Below are 19,367 nucleotides of genomic sequence, written 5' to 3' on the forward strand. Positions count from 1 at the left end.
AAAAAAACCAAAAAACCCAAAAAAAACCCCCAAAAACCCCCAAAAAACCCCAAAACCCCAAACCTTGGCGAAGCAGGGGTTGGAGGAGAGGTTGTGGCGCACGGAATCCTTCCAGCCCTGGTACCCGCCCCCGAAAAACGGGAAAAGGCTCCGCAGCTGCTGGATGATCTGGGAAAAAAACACCCCAAAATTTAGGGCGAGACCCCAAAAAATCCCCCAAAAAATCTCCCAAAGAAATCCAGAAAAAAACCCCAAAAAATTCCCCCAAAAAACTCCAAAAAACCTCAAAAAATCCCAATAAATCCCCCCAAAAATCCCCAAAAAAATCCCCCAAAAAATCCCCAAAAAATCCCTGAAAAATCCCCAAAAAATCCCCCCAAAAAACTCAAAAAAAACCCAAAAAAATTCCCCCAAAATCCCTCAAAAATACCATAAAAATCCCCAAAAAATTCCAATCCCCCCCAAAAAACTTTAAGAAACCCCAAAAGCTCAAAAAAACCCAAAAATCCCTCCCAAAAATCTCCAAAAATCCCTGAAAAACCCCATAAAAATCCTCCAAAAGTCCCCCCCCAAAAATCCATCAAAAATCCCCAAAACAATCCCCAAAATCCCCCCAAAAAATCCCCCCCAAAAAATCCTCAAATAAAACCAAAAAAAGGAAAAAAAAATCCGCAAAAAATCCCCGAATATCCTCAAATAAAACAAAAAAAAAAAACTCAAAAAAATCCCCCCAAAAAAACCCCAAAATCCCCCAAAAATCCCCAAAAAATCCCACAAAACCCCCCCAAAAATCCCCGGGTCCCCCCCGAAAAACGGGAAAAGGCTCCGCAGCTGCTGGATGATCTGGGAAAAAAAAACCCCAAAATTTAGGGTGAGACCCCAAAAAAAATCCCCAAAAAAATCCAGAAAAAAACCCCCAAAAGTCCCTCAAAAAATCCCAATAAATCCCCACAAAATCCCCCAAAAAACAATAAATCCCCCAAAAAATCCCCAAAAATCCCCAAAACCAAAAAAAAATCCCCCAAAAATCCCCAAAATCCTAAAAAACCCCACCAAAAATCCATTAAAAAATCCCCCAAAACATCCATAAAAAATCCCCCAAAAAACCCCAAAAAAATCCCCAAAATCCTAAAAAATCCCACCAAAAATCCATTAAAATTCCCCAAAACATCCATAAAAAATCCCCCAAAAAACCCCAAAAAATCCCCAAAATACTAAAAAATCCCAAAAAAAATCCATAAAAAAATCCCCCAAACAATCCCCAAAAAAGATCCCAAAAAACCTCAAAAAACCCAATAAATCCCCCCAAAAAATCCCCAAAAATCCCCCAAAATATCACAAGAACTCCCCCAAAAGTCCCCCCAAAAATCCCATAAAAATCCCAAAAAAAGCCCCAAAAATCCCTCAAAAATCTCATTAAAATCCCCTAAAAATCCCCCAAAAAATCCCTCAAAAATCCCATAAAAATCCCAAAAAAATCCCGAAAAAATCCTCAAATAAAACTTTCAAAAGCCCCCCAAAAAATCCCAAAAAATCCCCAAAAAACCTTAAAAAACCCTAAAAAAATCCCCAAAGATCCCAAAAAAATCCCAAAAAAATCCCTTAAAAACCCAAAAAATCCCCAAAAAAACCCCATAAATCCCAAAAAAATCCCCCAAAAAACCCCAAAAAATCCCCCAAAAATCCAAAAAATCCACAAAAAATCCCCCCCAAAAAGCCAAAAGAATCCCGAAAAAACCCAAAAAATCCCAAAAAATCCCTAAAAAATCCTAACCCCCCCCCCAAAAAACCCCCAAAAAACCCAAAAAAACCCCAAAAAAATCCCAGAAAACCCCCCCCAAAAAATCCCAAAAATCCCCAAAAAAAACTTAAAAAAAAACTCTAAAAAATCTCCCCAAAAAAAACAAAAATCCCTAAATAATCCCCAAAAAATCCCGAAAAAAACCCCAAAAAATCCCCAAAAAATCCCCAAAAAATCCTCCAAAAAAACCCAAAAAATCCCCCCCAAAAAATCCTCCAAAACATCCCCAAAAACCCCAAAAAATCCCCCCCAAATCCCCAAAAAATCCCCCCAAAATACCCCCAAAAAATCCCCAAAAAATCCCCCAAAAAATCCCCAAAAAATCCCCCAAAAATCCCCCCCAAAAAAATCCCCCCAAAAAATCCCAAAAAAACCTTTAAAAAAACCCTAAAAAATCCCTGAAAAAATCCCAAAAAAACCCCAAAAATCCCCCAAAAATCCCTTAAAAAACCCCAAAAATCCCCCAAAAATCCCCCAAAAAATCCCCCAAAAAATATCCACAAAAAATCCCCCAAAAAACCCCAAAAGAATCCCGAAAAAACCCAAAAAATCCAAAAAATCCTAACCCCCCCCCAAAAAAACCCCAAAAAACCCCCAAAAATCCCCCAAAAATGCCCCAAAAATATCCACAAAAAATCCCCCAAAAAACCCCAAAAGAATCCCGAAAAAACCCAAAAAATCCTAAAAAATCCTAACCCCCCCCCCAAAAAAACCCCCCAAAAATTCCCAAAAAAACCCCCAAAAAACCCCAAATAACCCCCCAAAAAATCCCCCAAAAAACCCCAAAAAATCCCCAAAAATCCCCAAAAAATCCCCCCAAAAAATCCCAAAAATCCCCAAAAAAATCCCCCCAAAAAATCCCAAAAAACCCCAAAAAATCCCCCAAAAAGCCCCAAAATATCCCCCAAAAAACCCCAAAAATCCCCAAAAAAATCCCCCCCAAAAAACCCAAAAATCCCCAAAAAATCCCCCCAAAAAATCCCAAAAATCCCCCAAAAAATCCCCCAAAAAACCCCAAAATATCCCCCAAAAATCCCCCAAAAATCCCCAAAAAATCCCCCCAAAAAATCCCAAAAATCCGCGGCGCCGCCACCGCCGGGACCGGGGGGGATGGGAGGCGATAAAGGCGATAAAGGCGACAAAGGTGGCGACAATGGCGACAATGGCGACAGAGGTGGCGACAAAGGTGGCGACAAACGCGACAGAGGTGGCGACAATGGCGACAGAGGTGGCGATAGGGGCGACAAAGGCGACAGAGGTGGCGACAAAGGCGACAGAGGTGGCGACAATGGCGACAGGGGCGACAGAGGTGACAAAGGGACAAAGGTGCCAAAGGGGACAAAGGCGGCCCCGGCCGGGCCAGACCCCCCGGCGCCGCTTTTGCACCCCCTGTCGCGACAGCGGCGACAGCGGCGACAGCGAGCGCGGGAGGGAGAACGGGGGTTGGATTTGGGGTTTTATTTGGGGTTTATTTGGGATTTTTTGGGGTTTTTGAGGGATTTTTTTTTTGGCGGTTTTGGGGGTTTTTTTGGGGGAGATTTGAGGGATTTTTTGGGGTTTTTTTTGGGGAATTTTGGGTTTTTTGGGGGGATTTTTTTCGGTTTTTTCAGATTTTTCGGGGTTTTCTGGGGGATTTTTTGGGATTTTTAGGGGATATTTGAGGGGATTTTTGGGGTTTTTTTGGGGATTTTTGGGGGATTTTGATGGGAAATTTGAGGGGATTTTTTTGGGGTTTTTTTGGGTTTTTTGGGAGGATTTTTTGGTATTTTTGGGGAATTTTTTGGGGTTTTTTTTGGGGTTTTTTGGGATTTTTTGGGGTTATTTGAGGGATTTTGGGGGGAATTTTGGGGGGTTTTGGGGATTTTTTGGGGTTTTTTTGGGGTTTTTTTTGGATTTCTGGGGGATTTTGATGGGATATTTGGGGGGTTTTTTGGGGTTTATTAGGGGGATTTTCTAGGGTTTTTATGGGATTTTTGGGGTTTTTTTTGGTTTTGTAGGGGGATTTTTTGGGGTTTTTTGGGGGGATTTTTGGGGGGTTTTTGGATTTTTTGGGTTTTTTTGGGGGTTTTTTTGGTTTTTTTTGGGTTTTTTTTGTTGGTCCTTTGGGATATTTGAGGGATTTGGGGGGGGAATTTTTGGGGGTTTTGGGGGTTTTTGGGGATTTTGGGGGTATTTTTAGGGATTTTTTTGGGGATTTTTGGGGGGATTTTTTGGGTTTTTTTGGGGGATTTTTGGTTTTTTGGGGGGGATATTTGAGGGATTTTTTTGGGTTCTTTGGGGGTTTTTTTGGGATTTTTTGGGGATTTTGACAGGATTTTTGGGGGAATTTTGGGGTTTTTTTGGGATTTCTTCAGGGTTTTTTTGGGAGATTTATATGGATATTTGATGGATTTTGGGGGATTTTTTGGAGATTTTTTGGAGATTATTGGGGTTTTTTTGGGGTTTTTTTGGGATTTTTTATTGGATTTTTAGGGGATATTTGGGGGAATTATGGGGATTTTTTTGGGGATTTTTTGGGGATATTTGAGGGATTCTTGGATTTTTGGGGGGGTTGGGGATTTTTTTGGGTTTTTTGGGGATTTTTGAGGGAGTTTTGGGGGAGTTTTTGGGGAGTTTTATTTGGGGTTTTTTGGGGGGATTTTTGGGGATTTCTTCGGGTTTTTTTGGGGGGTTTTTATGGGATATTTGAGGAATTTTGGGGTAATTTTTGCGGTTTTTTGGGGGATTTTTGAAGGGATTTTGGCGGGAATTTTTGGGGTTTTTAGGGATTATTGGGGATTTTTGGGGGACTTTTTGGGTTTTTTTTGGGATTTTTACGGGGATTTTTATGGGATATTTGAGGAATTTTGGGGTAATTTTTGCGGTTTTTTGGGGGATTTTTGAAGGGATTTTGGCGGGAATTTTTGGGGTTTTTAGGGATTATTGGGGATTTTTGGGGACTTTTGGTTTTTTTTTGGGATTTTTACGGGGATTTTTATGGGATATTTGAGGGATTTTTGGGGATTTTTGGGGGGGGGTTTGGGGATTTTTTTGGGGATTTTTAGTGCATTTTTTGGGGGATTTTTTTGGGGTAATTTTTGGGTTTTTTTAGGGGGATTTTTCGGGTTTTTGGGGATTTTGTGGATTTTTTTGGGTTTTTTTTTGGGATTTTTGGGGGGATTTTTAGGAGATATTAGTGGATTTTTGAGGGATTTTTGGGGATTTTTTTGGGGTTTTTTTGGGGGGGTTTGGGGATTTTTTTTTGGGTTTTTTGGGGATATTTGTGAGATTTTGGGGTATTTTTCGCCAGGTTTCTTTGGGGATTATTTGGGGTTTTTTTGACCTTTTTTTTTTGTGATTTTTGGGGTTTTCTTGGGGGGGGTTTATTGGGGATTTTTTGTGATTTTTTGGGGGTTTATTAGGGATTTTTTTGGGGTTTTGGGGGTTTTCGGGGATTTTTTGAGGGTTTTTGGAAGGATTTTGGGAACTTTTTGGGGTTTTTTTGTGGGATTTTTTGGGGATTTTTTGAGGGTTTTTGGGGGATTTTTTGGGTGTTTTGAGGATTTCTGAGGATTTCTGGGGTTTTTGAGGTTTTTTTAAGGGATTTTTTGGTTTTTTGGGGGGATTTTTAGGGGGTTTAGGAGTTTTTTGGGGGCTTTTGGGGGATTTTTGGGGGATTTGTGGTTTTTTTAAGGCTTTATTGGGGTTTTTTGGGGTTTTGGGGGGGATTTTTAGGGGATTTTTTTGGGTTTTTAGGGGGATTTTTGGGGGGATTTTGGGGGGATTGTGGGGATTTTGGGGGGTTTGAGGGATTTTAAGGGATTTTTGGGGATTTTTTTGGGGATTTTGTTGAGGTTTTTTGGGCATTTTTGGGGATTTTTTGGGGATTCTTTCGGAATTGTTGGGGATTTTTAGGTGTTTCTTGGGATTTTAGGGGATTTTTGGGGTTTTGAGGGTTTTTTTGGGATATTTTGGGGTTTATTTGCGTTTTTTTTCTGGATGTTTGTGGGGTTTTTGAGGGGTTGGGGATTTTTGGGGATTTTTTGAGGTTTTTTGCTGGATTTTTGGGGTTTTTTGGGATGTTTTGGGAAATTTTTTGTGCATTTTTTGGTAGATTTTTTGGGGGTTTTTGGGGAGTTTTGAGGATTTTGGGGGGGGTTGGGGGAGGTTGGAACTTTTGGGGAATTTTTTGGGGATTTTTTTTTGAGGGTTTTTGGGGTTTTTTTGGTGGATTTTTCACGGGGGTTGGGGTTTTTGGGGGGTTTTTGGTGTTTTTTAGGAGGAGTTTAACGTCTGTGGGTTTTGAAGTTTGGGTTTTTGGGGGATTTTTGGAGGATTTTTGGGGTTTTTGGGGGTATTTTTGGGGTTTTTTGGAGGAGTTTGGCATCTCGGGTTTTTGCCGTTTTCTTGGGATTTTTAGGGTTTTGGGGGTGGGGGGGGATTTTAGGGAGCCGGGAATTCCGGGATGGGAAACGCCGGGAATTGAGATCTTGGATTGGGGTCCGGGGGAGAATTTGGGGAATCCCGGAGGGGTCCCGGGGATGGATCGTGGATCCCAAGGGGGGTCCCGAGGATGGACGAGGATCCCAATTCGGTGCTCCCGGGGCATCTCCCGGTGCTCCGCGGGACGGATCGGGAATCCCGAGAGGCTCCCGGGAGTGGATGCGGAGCCCCCGAAGGGATCCCGGGAACTCCCGGTGTTGGCGGGGATGGAGGGGGAATCCCCAAAAAAGGTCCCGGGGATGGATGAGGATCCCAGTTCGGGGCTCGCGGGGATGGATGGGGAACCCCCTCGGGGGTCCCGGGGGGTCTCCCGGTGGTCCCGGGCCGGTACCTGGGCGAGCTTGAGGCGGCGGCCGGGGGCGGCGCGGATGACGAGGGCGATCAGCGCCAGGTACGAGTACGGGGGTTTGGGGTGGCGCCGGTAGCGCTGGGGGCGGCTCGGGGACCCCCGGGACCCCCCTCGGGAGCCTCCCCGGGAGCCCCCCCGGGAGCCCCCGGAGCTCCGGAAGGGGTCGCGGGAGCCCTCCCGGGCCGGCTCGGGGGCTCCGGGGAGCGGCGGCGGCGGCGGCGGCATCGCGGGGGCGGCGCGGGAGGGGAAGGGTCGGGATTTATCCCGGGGGAGGGGAAGGGACCTGGGGAGGGGCGGGAGATGGGGAGGGGTTTGGGGCTTGGGGTTTGGGATTTGGGGTTTGGGATTTGGGATTTGGATTGGGATTTGGGATTTGGGGTTTGGGATTGGGGACTGGGATTGGGATTTGGGGTTTGGGATTGGGGATTGGGATTTGGGGTTTGGATCTGGGGTTTGGGGATTTGGGATTGGGGATCTGGATCGGGATTTGGGGTTTGGGGTTTGGCATTGGGATTGGGGATTTGGATTGGGGATTGGGGATTGCGATTTGGGATTGTGGGATTTTGGGTTTGGGGTTTGGGGGTTGGGATTTGGGGTTTGGGATTGGGGATTTGGGATTTGGGATTGGAGTATGGGGTTGGGGTTTGGGGTTTGGGGGTTTGGGATTGGGGTTTGGGGATTGGGATTGGGGATTTGAGATTTGGGGTTTGGGGATTTGGGCTTGGGGATTGGGATTGGGGACTGGGGATTGGGATTTGGGATTTGGGGTTTGGGATTTGGGATTGGGATTTGGGATTGGATTGGGGTTTGGGATTGGGATTGGGGTTTGGGATTTGGGTTTAGAATTTGGAGTTTGGGATTTGGGATTTATCCCGGGGGAGGGGAAGGGACCTGGGGAGGGGCGGGAGATGGGGAGGGGTTTGGGGCTTGGGGTTTGGGATTTGGGGTTTGGGATTTGGGATTTGGGATTGGGATTTGGGATTTGGGGTTTGGGATTGGGGACTGGGATTGGGATTTGGGGTTTGGGATTGGGGATTGGGATTTGGGGTTTGGGATTTGGGATTTGGGGGTTGGGATTTGGGATTTGGGGTTTGGGATTTGGGGTTTGGGATTTGGGGTTTGGGATTGGGTTTGGGGTTCGGGGTTTGTAGTTTGGGATTAGGGATTGGGATTTGGGGTTTGGGATCTGGGGTTTGGGGATTTGGGATTGGGGATTTGGATTGGTGGTTTGGGGTTTGGCATTGGGATTGGGGATTTGGGATTGGGGAATTGGGGATTGGGATTGGGATTTGGGATTTGGAAATTGGGATTTGGGATTGGGGTTTGGGGTTTGGATTCGGGATTGGGGATTTGGGGATTGGGATTTGGGATTTGGTATTTGGGATTTGGGATTGGGGTTTGGGGTTTGGATTTGGGGTTTGGGATTTGGGATTGGGATTTGGGGTTTGGGATTTGGGATTTGGGGTTTGGGGATTGGGATTTGGGATTGGGGATTGGGATTTGGGATTGTGGGATTTTGGGTTTGGGGATTGGGATTGGGGATTTGGATTGGGGATTTGGGGTTTGGGGTATGGAGTTTGGGATGTGGGGATTTGGAGTTTGGGATTTGGGATTTATCCCGGGGAAGGGAAGGGACCTGGGGAGGGGCGGGAGATGGGGAGGGGTTGGGGTTTGGGCTTTGGGATTGGGATTGGGGTTTGGGATTTGGGTTCCGGATTTGGGGTTTGGGATTGGGGATTGGGATTTGGGTTTTGGGGATTGGAGTTTGGGGTTTGGGGATTGGAGTTTGGGATTTGGGATTGGGGTTTGGGATTTGGGATTTGGGGTCAGGATTTGGGGTTTGGGGATTGGAATTTGGGATTTGGGGATTGGAGTTTGGGATTTGGGGATGTGGGGTTTGGGATTTATCCCGGGGGAGGGGAAGGGACCTGGGGAGGGGCGGGAGATGGGGAGGGGTTTGGGGCTTGGGGTTTGGGATTTGGGATTTGGGATTGGGATTGGGATCTGGGGATTTGGGGTTTGGGGATTTGGGGATGTGGGGTTTGGGATTTGGGATTTATCCCGGGGGAGGGGAAGGGACCTGGGGAGGGGTGGGAGATGGGGAGGGGTTTGGGGCTTGGGGTTTGGGATTTGGGATTGGGATGTGGGATTTGGGTTCCGGGATTTGGGGTTTGGATTGGGGATTGGGATTTGGGGTTTGGGATCTGGGGTTTGGGGATTTGGGATTGGGGATCTGGATCGGGGATTTGGGGTTTGGGGTTTGGCATTGGGATTGGGGATTTGGATTGGGGATTGCGATTTGGGATTGTGGGATTTTGGGTTTAGGGTTTGGGGGTTGGGGTTTGGGGTTTGGGAATTGGGATTGGGATTTGGGGTTTGGGGTTTGGGATTTGGGGGTTGGGGTTTGGGATCGGGGTTTGGGGTTTGGAGTTTGGGATTTGGGGTTTGGGGATTGGAATTTGGGATTTGGGATTGGGATTTGGGATTCGGGGATTTGGATTTGGGGTTTGGGATCTGGGATTTGGGGATTTGGGATTGGGGATTTGGGGTTTGGGGTTTGGCATTGGGATTGGGGATTTGGGATTGGGAAATTGGGGATTGGGATTGGGATTTGGGGTTTGGGATTTGGAAATTGGGATTTGGGATTGGGGTTTGGGGTTAGGATTTGGGATTGGGAATTTGGGGTTTGGGATTTGGGATTTGGGGTTTTGGATTGGGATGTGGGATTTGGGGTTTGGGATTTGGGAATTTGGGGTTTGGGATCCACACCTGGGCACAGCCCTAATTAGCCCCGCCCACCCCATAGGCACACCAGATAGCTCAGCCCTAATTACCATAATTAGCACCACCCACCACATGACCACGCCCATTATCCCACCCAATTACCATAATTATCCACGCCCACTCCATAACCACGCCCAACAGCCAATCCCCAGCCCTCATTATGCTAATTAGCACTGCCCACCCAAATGCTGCAGCCCTAATTAGCATAATTAACCCTGCCCACCAATGGCCATGCCCAATACCCCATTCCCAGCCCTAATTACCCTAATTAGCTGTGCCCACATCACACCACACCCACTATCCCAGTGCTAATTACCCTAATTAGCCCCGCCCACCCAAAACCCATGCCTGATATGACAGGCCTAATTACCTTAATTACCCCTGCCCACACATAGTCACACCCAACAGCCAATCACCAGCACTAATTACCCTAATTAGCCCCGCCCACTCTGTCACCACACCCAGTACACCAGCCTTAATTAACCCAATTAGCCCCGCCCACCCATAACCACACCCATTATCCCATCCCAGCCCTAATTGCCTTAATTAGCCCCGCCCATTCTATCACAGTATGCAGTATACCAGCCTTAATTACCCTAATTAGCCCCGCCCACCCATAACCACACCCAACAGCCAATCCCCAGCCCTAATTAACCTGATTAGCCCCGCCCACCTATTAACCATGCCCTGTATTGCAGCACTAATTACCCCTAATTAGCCCCGCCCAGTCTATCACCACACCCAGTATGCCAGCCTTAATTAACCTAATTAGCCCCGCCCACCCATAACCACCCCCACTATCCCATCCCCAGCCCTAATTACCTTAATTAGCCCCGCCCACTCAACTGCACCCAGGGTCTCATCCTCAACACTAATTACCTTAATTAGCCCCGCCCACCCATAACCACCCCCAATATCCCATCCCAGCCTTAATTACCTTAATTAGCCCTGCCCACTCTATCACCACTCCCAGTGTGCCAACCTTAATTACCCTAATTAGCCCCGCCCAGCCATTAACCCCACCCAACAGCCAATCCCAATTCTAATTACCTTAATTAGCCCCGCCCATCCATTAACCATGCCCAGTATCCCTGCGCTAATTACCCTAATTAGCCCCGCCCACCCCATAACCACGCCCAGCCGCCAATCCCCAGCCCTAATTACCCCTAATTAGCCCCGCCCACACCAAGCCACGCCCACCCAGGGGTTCTTCCAGCCCTTAGCGGAGATACCCATATATGGTCCGTTAGCCCCGCCCAGCGGACGCTTCAGCCAATCAGCGCGCTCGGCGCCGCCGCTGGCCCCGCCCCTTCCCGGGCTCCGCGCGCCGCTGCCGGAAGTGCCGGTACCGGGGGGGACCCCGCGACAGGGGGGGGGACAGCGGGGACAGGGGGGGACATTGGGGACATCGGGGGGACAGCGGGGACATTGGGGACATCGGGGGGGACAGTGGGGACAGGGGGGGACATCGGGGACAGCGGGGGGGCTTGGGGACAGCGGGGACAGCGGGGACAGGAGGGGACATTGGGGACAGCAGGGGGGCTTGGGGACATCGGGGGGGCCTTGGGGACATCTGAGGGTTTTGGGGACATCGGGGGGACATTGGGGACATTGGGGGGGCCTTGGGGACATCTGGGGCGGGCTTGGGGACATTGTGACAAGGGGGGACAGCAGGGACATTGAGGATATTGGGGACAGCAGGGACATTGAGGACATTGGGGACAGCAGGGTGGCCTTGGGGACATCGGGGAGGCTTGGGGACATCTGAGGGTTTTGGGGACACCGGGGGGGGCTTGGGGACATCGCGACGGGGGGGACAGGGGGGGACACTGGGGACAGCGGGGGGACATTTTGGGGGCTTGGGGACATCGGGGGGGACAACAGGGACATTGGGGACATTGGGGACATTGGGGGGGCTTGGGGACATCGGGGGGACATTGGGGACAGGGGGGGACAGCGGGGACATCGGGGACATTGGGGACATCAGGGGGGCTTGGGGACATGGGGGGGACATTGGGGACAGCGGGGACACCACGACGGGGGGGGACACCGGGGACATCGGGGACATTGGGGCGACATTGGGGACATCGGGGGGGGGGCTTGGGGACGTTCGGGGGGGACAACAGGGACATTGGGGACATTGGGGACATTGGGGGGGCTTGGGGACATCGGGGGGGACATTGGGGACAGGGGGGGGACAGCGGGGACGGGGGGACATCAGGGACATTGGGGACATTGGGGGGGGCTTGGGGACATTGGGTGACACCTCGGGGACAGAGGGACACCGTGGGGGGGGGAGGGGACACTGTGACCTCCCGCTGTCCCCGCAGGTCCCCGCCGGTGTCCCCGAGCGCCATGGGGGACACCGGGGTGGCCTTGTCACACGCCCTGCTCTGTGTCACCAGCCTGGGCTGCGCCCTGCGAGCCAGACAGGTGGGGACACCCTGGGGACACCCTGGGGACACTGGGACACCTTGGGGACACTGGGACACCTTGGGGGACATCGAGGACACCTTGGAGACATTGGGGACACCTTGGGGACATTGAGGGGACACTTTGGGGACATTGGGGACATTGAGGGGACACCTGGAGAACATTGGGGACACCTTGGGGACACTTTGGGGACACCTTGGGGACATTTTGGGGACACTGGGGACACCTTGGAGACAGGGTGGGGACATTGGAGACACTCTGGGGACACTTTAGGGACATTGGGGGACACTTTGGGACACCTCGGGGACAATGGATGCTGAGGGGACAGCGGGGACGGGGGGGACAGCGTCACCTGTGCCACCCTGTGTCACCTGTGCCGTGTCACCCGTCCAGTCCTGGGTCACCTGTGTCACCTGTCCCCTGTCACCCGTGCCACCCATGCCATGCCCTGACCCCACAATGTCCCCGTGATGTCCCCACAGGTGACAGGTGGCCCGGCCACCACCCCTGTCCCCGTGATGTCCCCACCATGTCCCTGCGATGTCCCCATGATGTCCCCATGCCATCCTCTCGATGTCCCCACCATGTCCCCATGATGTCTCCATGATGTCCCCACAATGTCCCCACAATGTCCCTGTGATGTCCCCACAGGTGACAGGTGGCCCGGCCACCACCCCTGTCCCCATGATGTCCCCAAGATGTCCCCACGATGTCCCTGCGATGTCCCCACCATGTCCCCATGCCATCCCCTCGATGTCCCCACAATGTCCCCACCATGTCCCCCTGACGTCCCCATGATGTCCCCACAATGTCCCCACGATGTCCCTGCAATGTCCCTGCGATGTCCCCACAATGTCCCCATGCCATCCCCATGATGTCCCCCACAGGTGACAGGTGGCCCGGCCACCACCCCTGTCCCCATGATGTCCCCAAGATGTCCCCATGGTGTCCCCGTGATGTCCCCATGATGTCCCCAGATGTCCCCTAAGATGTCCCCTAAGATATCCCCATGATCTCCCCACCATGTCCCCACAATGTCCCCACAATGTCCCCACCATGTCCCCACAATGTCCCCACCATGTCCCCCATGATGTCCCCATGACATCCCCACCATGTCCCTGCAATGTCCCCACAATGTCCCCCACCATGTCCCCACAATGTCCCCATGACATCCCCAAGATGTCCCCGCGATGTCCCCCACCATGTCCCCATGATGTCCCCATGACATCCCCCACCATGTCCCTGCAATGTCCCCACGGACATCCCCACGATGTCCCCACAGGTGACAGGTGGCCAGGCCACCACCCCTGTCCCCATGATGTCCCCATGATGTCCCCATGACGTCCCCTTGATGTCCCTGCGATGTCCCCAAGATGTCCCCATGCCATTCCCTCGATGTCCCCACAATGTCCCCATGACGTCCCCAAGATGTCCCCACAATGAACCTGCAATGTCCCCACGATGTCCCCATGCCATCCCCTCGATGTCCCCACAATGTCCCCATGACATCCCCATGATGTCCCCAGAATGTCCCCACCATGTCCCCATGCCATTCCCTCGATGTCCCCACAAGGTCCCCATGAACATCCCCACGATGTCCCCACGATGTCCCCGTGATGTCCCCGCAGGGGACAGGTGGCCTGGCCAGCACCCCGTCCCCACAATGTCCCTGCAATGTCCCCATGATGTCCCCACCATGTCCCCTTAATGTCCCTATGATGTCCCCATGCCATCCCCTCGATTTCCCCACCATGTCCCCATGACATCCCCAAGATGTCCCCTCAATGTCCCCACCATGTCCCCACGATGTCCCCATTATGTCCCCACAATGTCCCTGCAATATCCCAACGATGTCCCCTCGATGTCCCCACGATGTCCCTGTGATGTCCCCCCAGGTGACAGGTGGCCCGGCCGCCGGTTTCCTCCTGCAGGCCCTGGTGGCCGCCAGCGACGCGCTGTCCCCTCCGTCCCCTCCGAGTGTCCCCGACGTCCCCGAGCCGCCGCCGGGCTCCTGGATCTGCTCCGTGCTGGCCCAACCCTTGGTGGCCTTCGGGTGCCACCGCCTCAGCGGGGACGCTGCCACCCGCCAACCTCCTGCTGGCCTCGGGCGCCGCGGTGGCCGCGGTGGCCTCGTGGTGGCCGGCCGGTGGCCGCGGGCCGCCGGGTCACTTTGTCACTGCGCTGACGTCCGGCTCGGTGCTGGCGCTGGCGGCGCTGACCGGCAGCGTCACCCGGCGCGGTGGCGGGCGGCGCTGGTGGCGCTCGGGGACGCGGTGGCACCGTGGGGCGTCCCCTGGGTGAGGGTGGCGGCCAGCGTGGCGCTGCTGGGGACACTGCGGGAGCAGGGACGGGCGCTGCGGGGACACCGGTGAGGGCACGGTGGCACCCAGGTGGCACTGGGGTGGTGGCATTGTGGGGACACCAATAAAGGCACAGTGGCACCCAGCGGGTGGCACCGCGGTGACACTGGGGTGGTGCTGGTGGCACTGGGGTGGCACCGGGGTGGTGCCGGTGGCACTGTGGTGACACCGGGGTGAGACTGGGGTGGCACTGGGGTGAGACTGGGGTGGCACTGGGATGGTGGCACCGAGGGGACACCAATAAAGGCAGAGTGGCACCTGGCTGATGGCACTGGGGTGACAATGGTGGTGGCATTGGTGTGACACTGGGGTGACACTGATGGTGGCACTGGGGTGACAGTGGTGGTGCTGCTGGTGACACTGGGGTGGTGGCACTGGGAGACACTGGGGGGACACCAGTGAGGACACGGTGGCACCCAGCTGGTGGCACTGGCGTGACAGTGGTAGTGGCACTGGGCTGGTGGCACTGGGGTGAGACAGTGGTGGCACTGAGCCAGCACTGGTGTGTCGGTGGCGTGACAGTGGTGGTGGCACTGGGGGGTGGCACTGGTGTGACCGCAGGGGTGGCACCGGCGTGACAGCGGCATGTCAGCGCCGGTGGCACTGTGGTGACCCTGATGGTGGCACCGGGGGTGACAGCGGTGGCGGCGGCGCTGGTGGCGCTCGGGGACGCGGTGGCACCGTGGGGCGTCCCCTGGGTGAGGGTGGCGGCCAGCGTGGCGCTGCTGGGGACACTGCGGGAGCAGGGACGGGCGCTGCGGGGGACACCGGTGAGGGCACGGTGGCACCCAGGTGGCACTGGGGTGGTGGCACCGAGGGGACACCAATAAAGGCACGGTGGCACCCAGCGGGTGGCACCGCGGGTGACACTGGGGTGGTGCTGGTGGCACTGGGGTGGCACCGGGGTGGCACTGGGGTGACACTGGGGTGGTGCCGGTGGCACTGGAGTGACACTGGGGTGGTGGCACTGGGGTGGTGGCACTGGGGTGGTGGCACTGGGGTGAGACTGGGGTGGCACTGGGATGGTGGCACCGAGGGGACACCAATAAAGGCAGAGTGGCACCTGGCTGATGGCACTGGGGTGACAATGGTGGTGGCACTGGGGTGACACTGGGGTGACACTGGGATGGTGGCACTGGGGTGGCACTGGTGTAACCGCAGGGGTGGCACTGGTGTGACACTGATGGTGGCACTGGTGTGACCACAGTGGTAGCACCGATGTGACCACAGTGGTGGCACTGGTGTGACCACAGTGGTGGCACTGCTGTGACACTGATGGTGGCACTGGTGTGACCACAGTGGTGGCACTGGTGTGACACTGATGGTGGCACTGGTGTGGCACTGAGGGTGGCACCAGGGTGACAGCGGCGTGTCAGCGCCGGTGGCCCTGGTGTGACACTGATGGTGGCCCTGGTGTGACCCTGATGGTGGCACCGGGGTGACAGCGGGTGGCGGCGGCGCTGGTGGCGCTCGGGGACGCGGTGGCACCGTGGGGCGTCCCCTGGGTGAGGGTGGCGGCCAGCGTGGCGCTGCTGGGGACACTGCGGGAGCAGGGACGGGCGCTGCGGGGACACCGGTGAGGGCACGGTGGCACCCAGGTGGCACTGGGGTGGTGGCACCGAGGGGACACCAATAAAGGCACGGTGGCACCCAGTGGGTGGCACCGCGGTGACACTGGGGTGGTGCTGGTGGCACTGGGGTGGCACCGGGGTGGCACTGGGGTGACACTGGGGTGGTGCCGGTGGCACTGGAGTGACACTGGGGTGACACTGGGATGGCACTGGGGTGGTGGCACTCGGGTGACACTGGGGTGGCACTGGGATGGTGGCACCGAGGGGACACCAATAAAGGCAGAGTGGCACCTGGCTGATGGCACTGGGGGTGACAATGGTGGTGGCACTGGGGTGACACTGGGGTGAGACTGGGGTGACATTGGGGTGGTGGCACTGGGGTGACACTGGGTGGCACCTAGGTGGTGGCATTGGTGTGACAGTGGTGGTGGCACTGGGGATGGCACTGGGGTGGTGGCACTGTGGGGACACCAATAAAGGCACGGTGGCACCTAGCGGGTGGCACTGTGGTGACGCTGATGGTGGCACTGGGGTGACAGTGTGGCCGTGCTGGTGACACTGGGGTGGTGGCACTGAGGTGGTGGCACTGTGGGGACACCAGTGAGGGCACAGTGGCATCCAGCTGGTGGCACTGGTGTGACAGTGGTGGTGGCACTGGGGGTGGCACTGGGGTGGTGACACTGGTGTGACACTGATGGTGGCACTGGTGTGACAGTGGTGGTGGCACTGGGGGTGGCACTGGGGTGGTGGCACTGGGGTGACACTAGGGTGGCACTGGGGTGGTGGCACTGTGGGGACACCAATAAAGGCACGGTGGCACCCGGCTGGTGGCACTGGGGTGACACTTGTGATGGCACTGGCGTGGCACCGTGGGGACAGCAGTAAAGGCACGGTGGCACCCAGGTGGCATGGTGGTGGCATTGATATGACACTGCGGTGACACTGATGGTGGCACTGGCGTGACAGTGGTGGTGGCACTGGGCTGGTGGCACTGGAGTGACAGTGGTGGCACTGAGCCAGCACTGGTGTGACAGTGGTGGTGGCACTGGGGTGGCACTGGTGTGACACTGATGGTGGCACCGGTGTGACCGCAGTGGTGGCACTGGCGTGACACTGAGGGTGGCACCGGTGTGACCGCAGTGGTGGCACTGGTGTGACTGCAGTGGTGGCACTGGTGTGACACTGATGGTGGCACCGGTGTGACCGCAGGGGTGGCACTGGTGTGACACTGGGGTGGCACTGGGGTGGTGGCACGGGGTCCCATACTGGTCCATACTGGTTTATACTGGTCCATACTGGTCCATATTGCTTTTTACTGGTCCATACTGGTCCATACTGGTCCATACTGGTCCATACTGGTCCCATACTGGTCCATACTGGTTTATACTGGTCCATACTGGTCCCATACTGGTCCATACTGGTTTATACTGGTCCATACTGGTCCATACTGGTTTATACTGGTCCATACTGGTCCATACTGGTCCATACTGATCCATACTGGTCCATACTGGTTTATACTGGTCCATACTGGTCCCATACTGGTCCCTACTGGTTTATACTGGTTTATACTGGTCCCATACTGGTTTATACTGGTCCCATACTGGTTTATACTGGTCCATACTGGTCCATACTGGTCCATACTGGTCCCATACTGGTTTATACTGGTCCATACTGGTTTATACTGGTCCCATACTGGTTTATACTGGTCCATACTGGTCCATACTGGGTTATACTGGTCCATACTGGTCCATACTGGTCCATACTGGTTTATACTGGTCCATACTGGTCCCATACTGGTCCCTACTGGTTTATACTGGTCCATACTGGTCCCATACTGGTTTATACTGGTCCATACTGGTCCCATACTGGTCCATACTGGTTTATACTGGTCCATACTGGTCCCATACTGGTCCATACTGGTTTATACTGGTCCATACTGGTCCATACTGGTCCATACTGATCCATACTGGTCCATACTGGTTTATACTGGTCCATACTGGTCCCATACTGGTCCATACTGGTTTATACTGGTCCATACTGGTCCATACTGGTCCATACTGATCCATACTGGTCCATACTGGTTTATACTGGTCCATACTGGTCCCATACTGGTCCCTACTGGTTTATACTGGTTTATACTGGTCCCATACTGGTTTATACTGGTCCCATACTGGTTTATACTGGTCCATACTGGTCCATACTGGTCCATACTGGTCCCATACTGGTTTATACTGGTCCATACTGGTTTATACTGGTCCCATACTGGTTTATACTGGTCCATACTGGTCCATACTGGGTTATACTGGTCCCATACTGGTCCATACTGGTCCCATACTGGTCCATACTGGTCCATACTGGTCCATACTGGTTTATACTGGTCCATACTGGTCCCATACTGGTCCCTACTGGTTTATACTGGTCCATACTGGTCCCATACTGGTTTATACTGGTCCCATACTGGTTTATACTGGTCCATACTGGTCCATACTGGTTTATACTGGTCCCATACTGGTCCCATACTGGTCCATATTGGTTTATACTGGTCCATACTGGTTTATACTGGTCCCATACTGGTCCATACTGGTCCCATACTGGTCCCTACTGGTTTATACTGGTCCATACTGGTCCATACTGGTTTATACTGGTCCATACTGGTCCCATACTGGTCCATACTGGTTTATACTGGTCCCATACTGGTACATACTGGTGCCATACTGGTTTATACTGGTCCATACTGGTCCCATACTGGTCCATACTGGTTTATACTGGTCCCATACTGGTCCCATACTGGTTTATACTGGTACATACTGGTGCCATACTGGTCCATACTGGTGCCATACTGGTCCATACTGGGTTATACTGGTCCCATACTGGTTTATACTGGTACATACTGGTGCCATACTGGTCCATACTGGTTTATACTGGTCCCATACTGGTCCGTACTCGTCCATACTGGTCCCATACTGGTTTGTATTGGTCCATACTGGTCCCATACTGGTGCCATACTGGTCCGTACTGGTTTATACTGGTCCATACTGGTTTATACTGGTCCATACTGGTCCCATACTGGTGCCATACTGGTCCGTACTGGTTTATACTGGTCCATACTGGTCCATACTGGTTTATACTGGTCCATACTGGTCCCATACTGGTCCCATACTGGTTTATACTGGTCCATACTGGTCCCATACTGGTCCATACTGGTCCCATACTGGTCCCATACTGGTTTATACTGGTCCATACTGGTCCCATACTGTTCCATACTGGTTTATACTGGTCCATACTGGTCCATACTGGTTATACTGGTCCATACTGGTCCCATACTGGTCCATACTGGTTATACTGGTCCCATACTGGTCCATACTGGTCCCATACTGGTCCATACTGGTTTATACTGGTCCATACTGGTTTATACTGGTGGCCCTGAGCGCGCCCCCTCTCGCGCTCCCGCCCCAAGCCCCGCCTTCTCCCCGCTTCTCTACTCCATTGGTGCATCCATAGTGACGTCATCAAACCCCGCCCCCTCTACCGGCAGCTGCCGGCCCTGCCGTTGAAATCCCCGCCCCCAACCCCAGACCGCGCCCTCC

The 19,367-nt window shown here is 53.4% G+C and overlaps 3 protein-coding genes across 11 annotated transcripts in view; 1 reads left to right on the forward strand and 2 right to left on the reverse strand.

Moving 5' to 3' along the window:
- FOXH1 (forkhead box H1) overlaps nt 1-6,858 on the reverse strand; it is an 18,411-nt gene extending 11,553 nt beyond the window's left edge. Inside the window, exons 1-2 of the mRNA XM_053983415.1 lie at nt 6,615-6,858; nt 64-168 (exon numbers count right to left, since the gene is read on the reverse strand). Of these exons, the coding sequence (XP_053839390.1) occupies nt 64-168; nt 6,615-6,857 (348 nt within the window). The 5' untranslated portion in view covers nt 6,858. The remainder of the gene's footprint in view (nt 1-63; nt 169-6,614) is intronic.
- A 3,636-nt stretch (nt 6,859-10,494) lies between these two features.
- On the forward strand, nt 10,495-15,039 carry TMEM276 (transmembrane protein 276). The gene is made up of 5 exons (XM_053983546.1): nt 10,495-10,501; nt 10,677-10,761; nt 11,747-11,849; nt 13,745-14,320; nt 15,002-15,039. Exons 1-4 carry the CDS (start codon nt 10,495-10,497, stop codon nt 14,219-14,221), a joined length of 672 nt encoding a protein of 223 aa, XP_053839521.1. The 3' UTR covers nt 14,222-14,320; nt 15,002-15,039.
- Nucleotides 15,040-17,073: 2,034 nt separating this feature from the next.
- LOC128804223 (foot protein 1 variant 1-like) lies at nt 17,074-19,176 on the reverse strand. Of its 9 annotated transcripts, none has more exons than XM_053971852.1 (7): nt 19,145-19,176; nt 18,869-18,970; nt 18,516-18,598; nt 18,393-18,462; nt 18,239-18,288; nt 17,879-18,175; nt 17,685-17,797 (listed from the first exon to the last, which is right to left on the reverse strand). In XM_053971852.1, exons 3-7 carry the CDS (start codon nt 18,564-18,566, stop codon nt 17,762-17,764), a joined length of 504 nt encoding a protein of 167 aa, XP_053827827.1. In that variant the 5' UTR covers nt 18,567-18,598; nt 18,869-18,970; nt 19,145-19,176; the 3' UTR covers nt 17,685-17,761. The 9 variants fall into 9 exon arrangements, with proteins under 9 accessions (XP_053827836.1, XP_053827792.1, XP_053827827.1 ...); XM_053971844.1 differs by having other exon boundaries at nt 18,516-18,567; nt 18,859-18,970; XM_053971834.1 differs by having other exon boundaries at nt 18,393-18,598.
- Between the last annotated feature and the right edge of the window lie 191 nt (nt 19,177-19,367).

Source organism: Vidua macroura, chromosome 1 (genome assembly GCF_024509145.1).
Source record: "Vidua macroura isolate BioBank_ID:100142 chromosome 1, ASM2450914v1, whole genome shotgun sequence".
In the NCBI taxonomy this organism is placed as follows: Eukaryota; Metazoa; Chordata; class Aves; order Passeriformes; family Viduidae; genus Vidua; species Vidua macroura.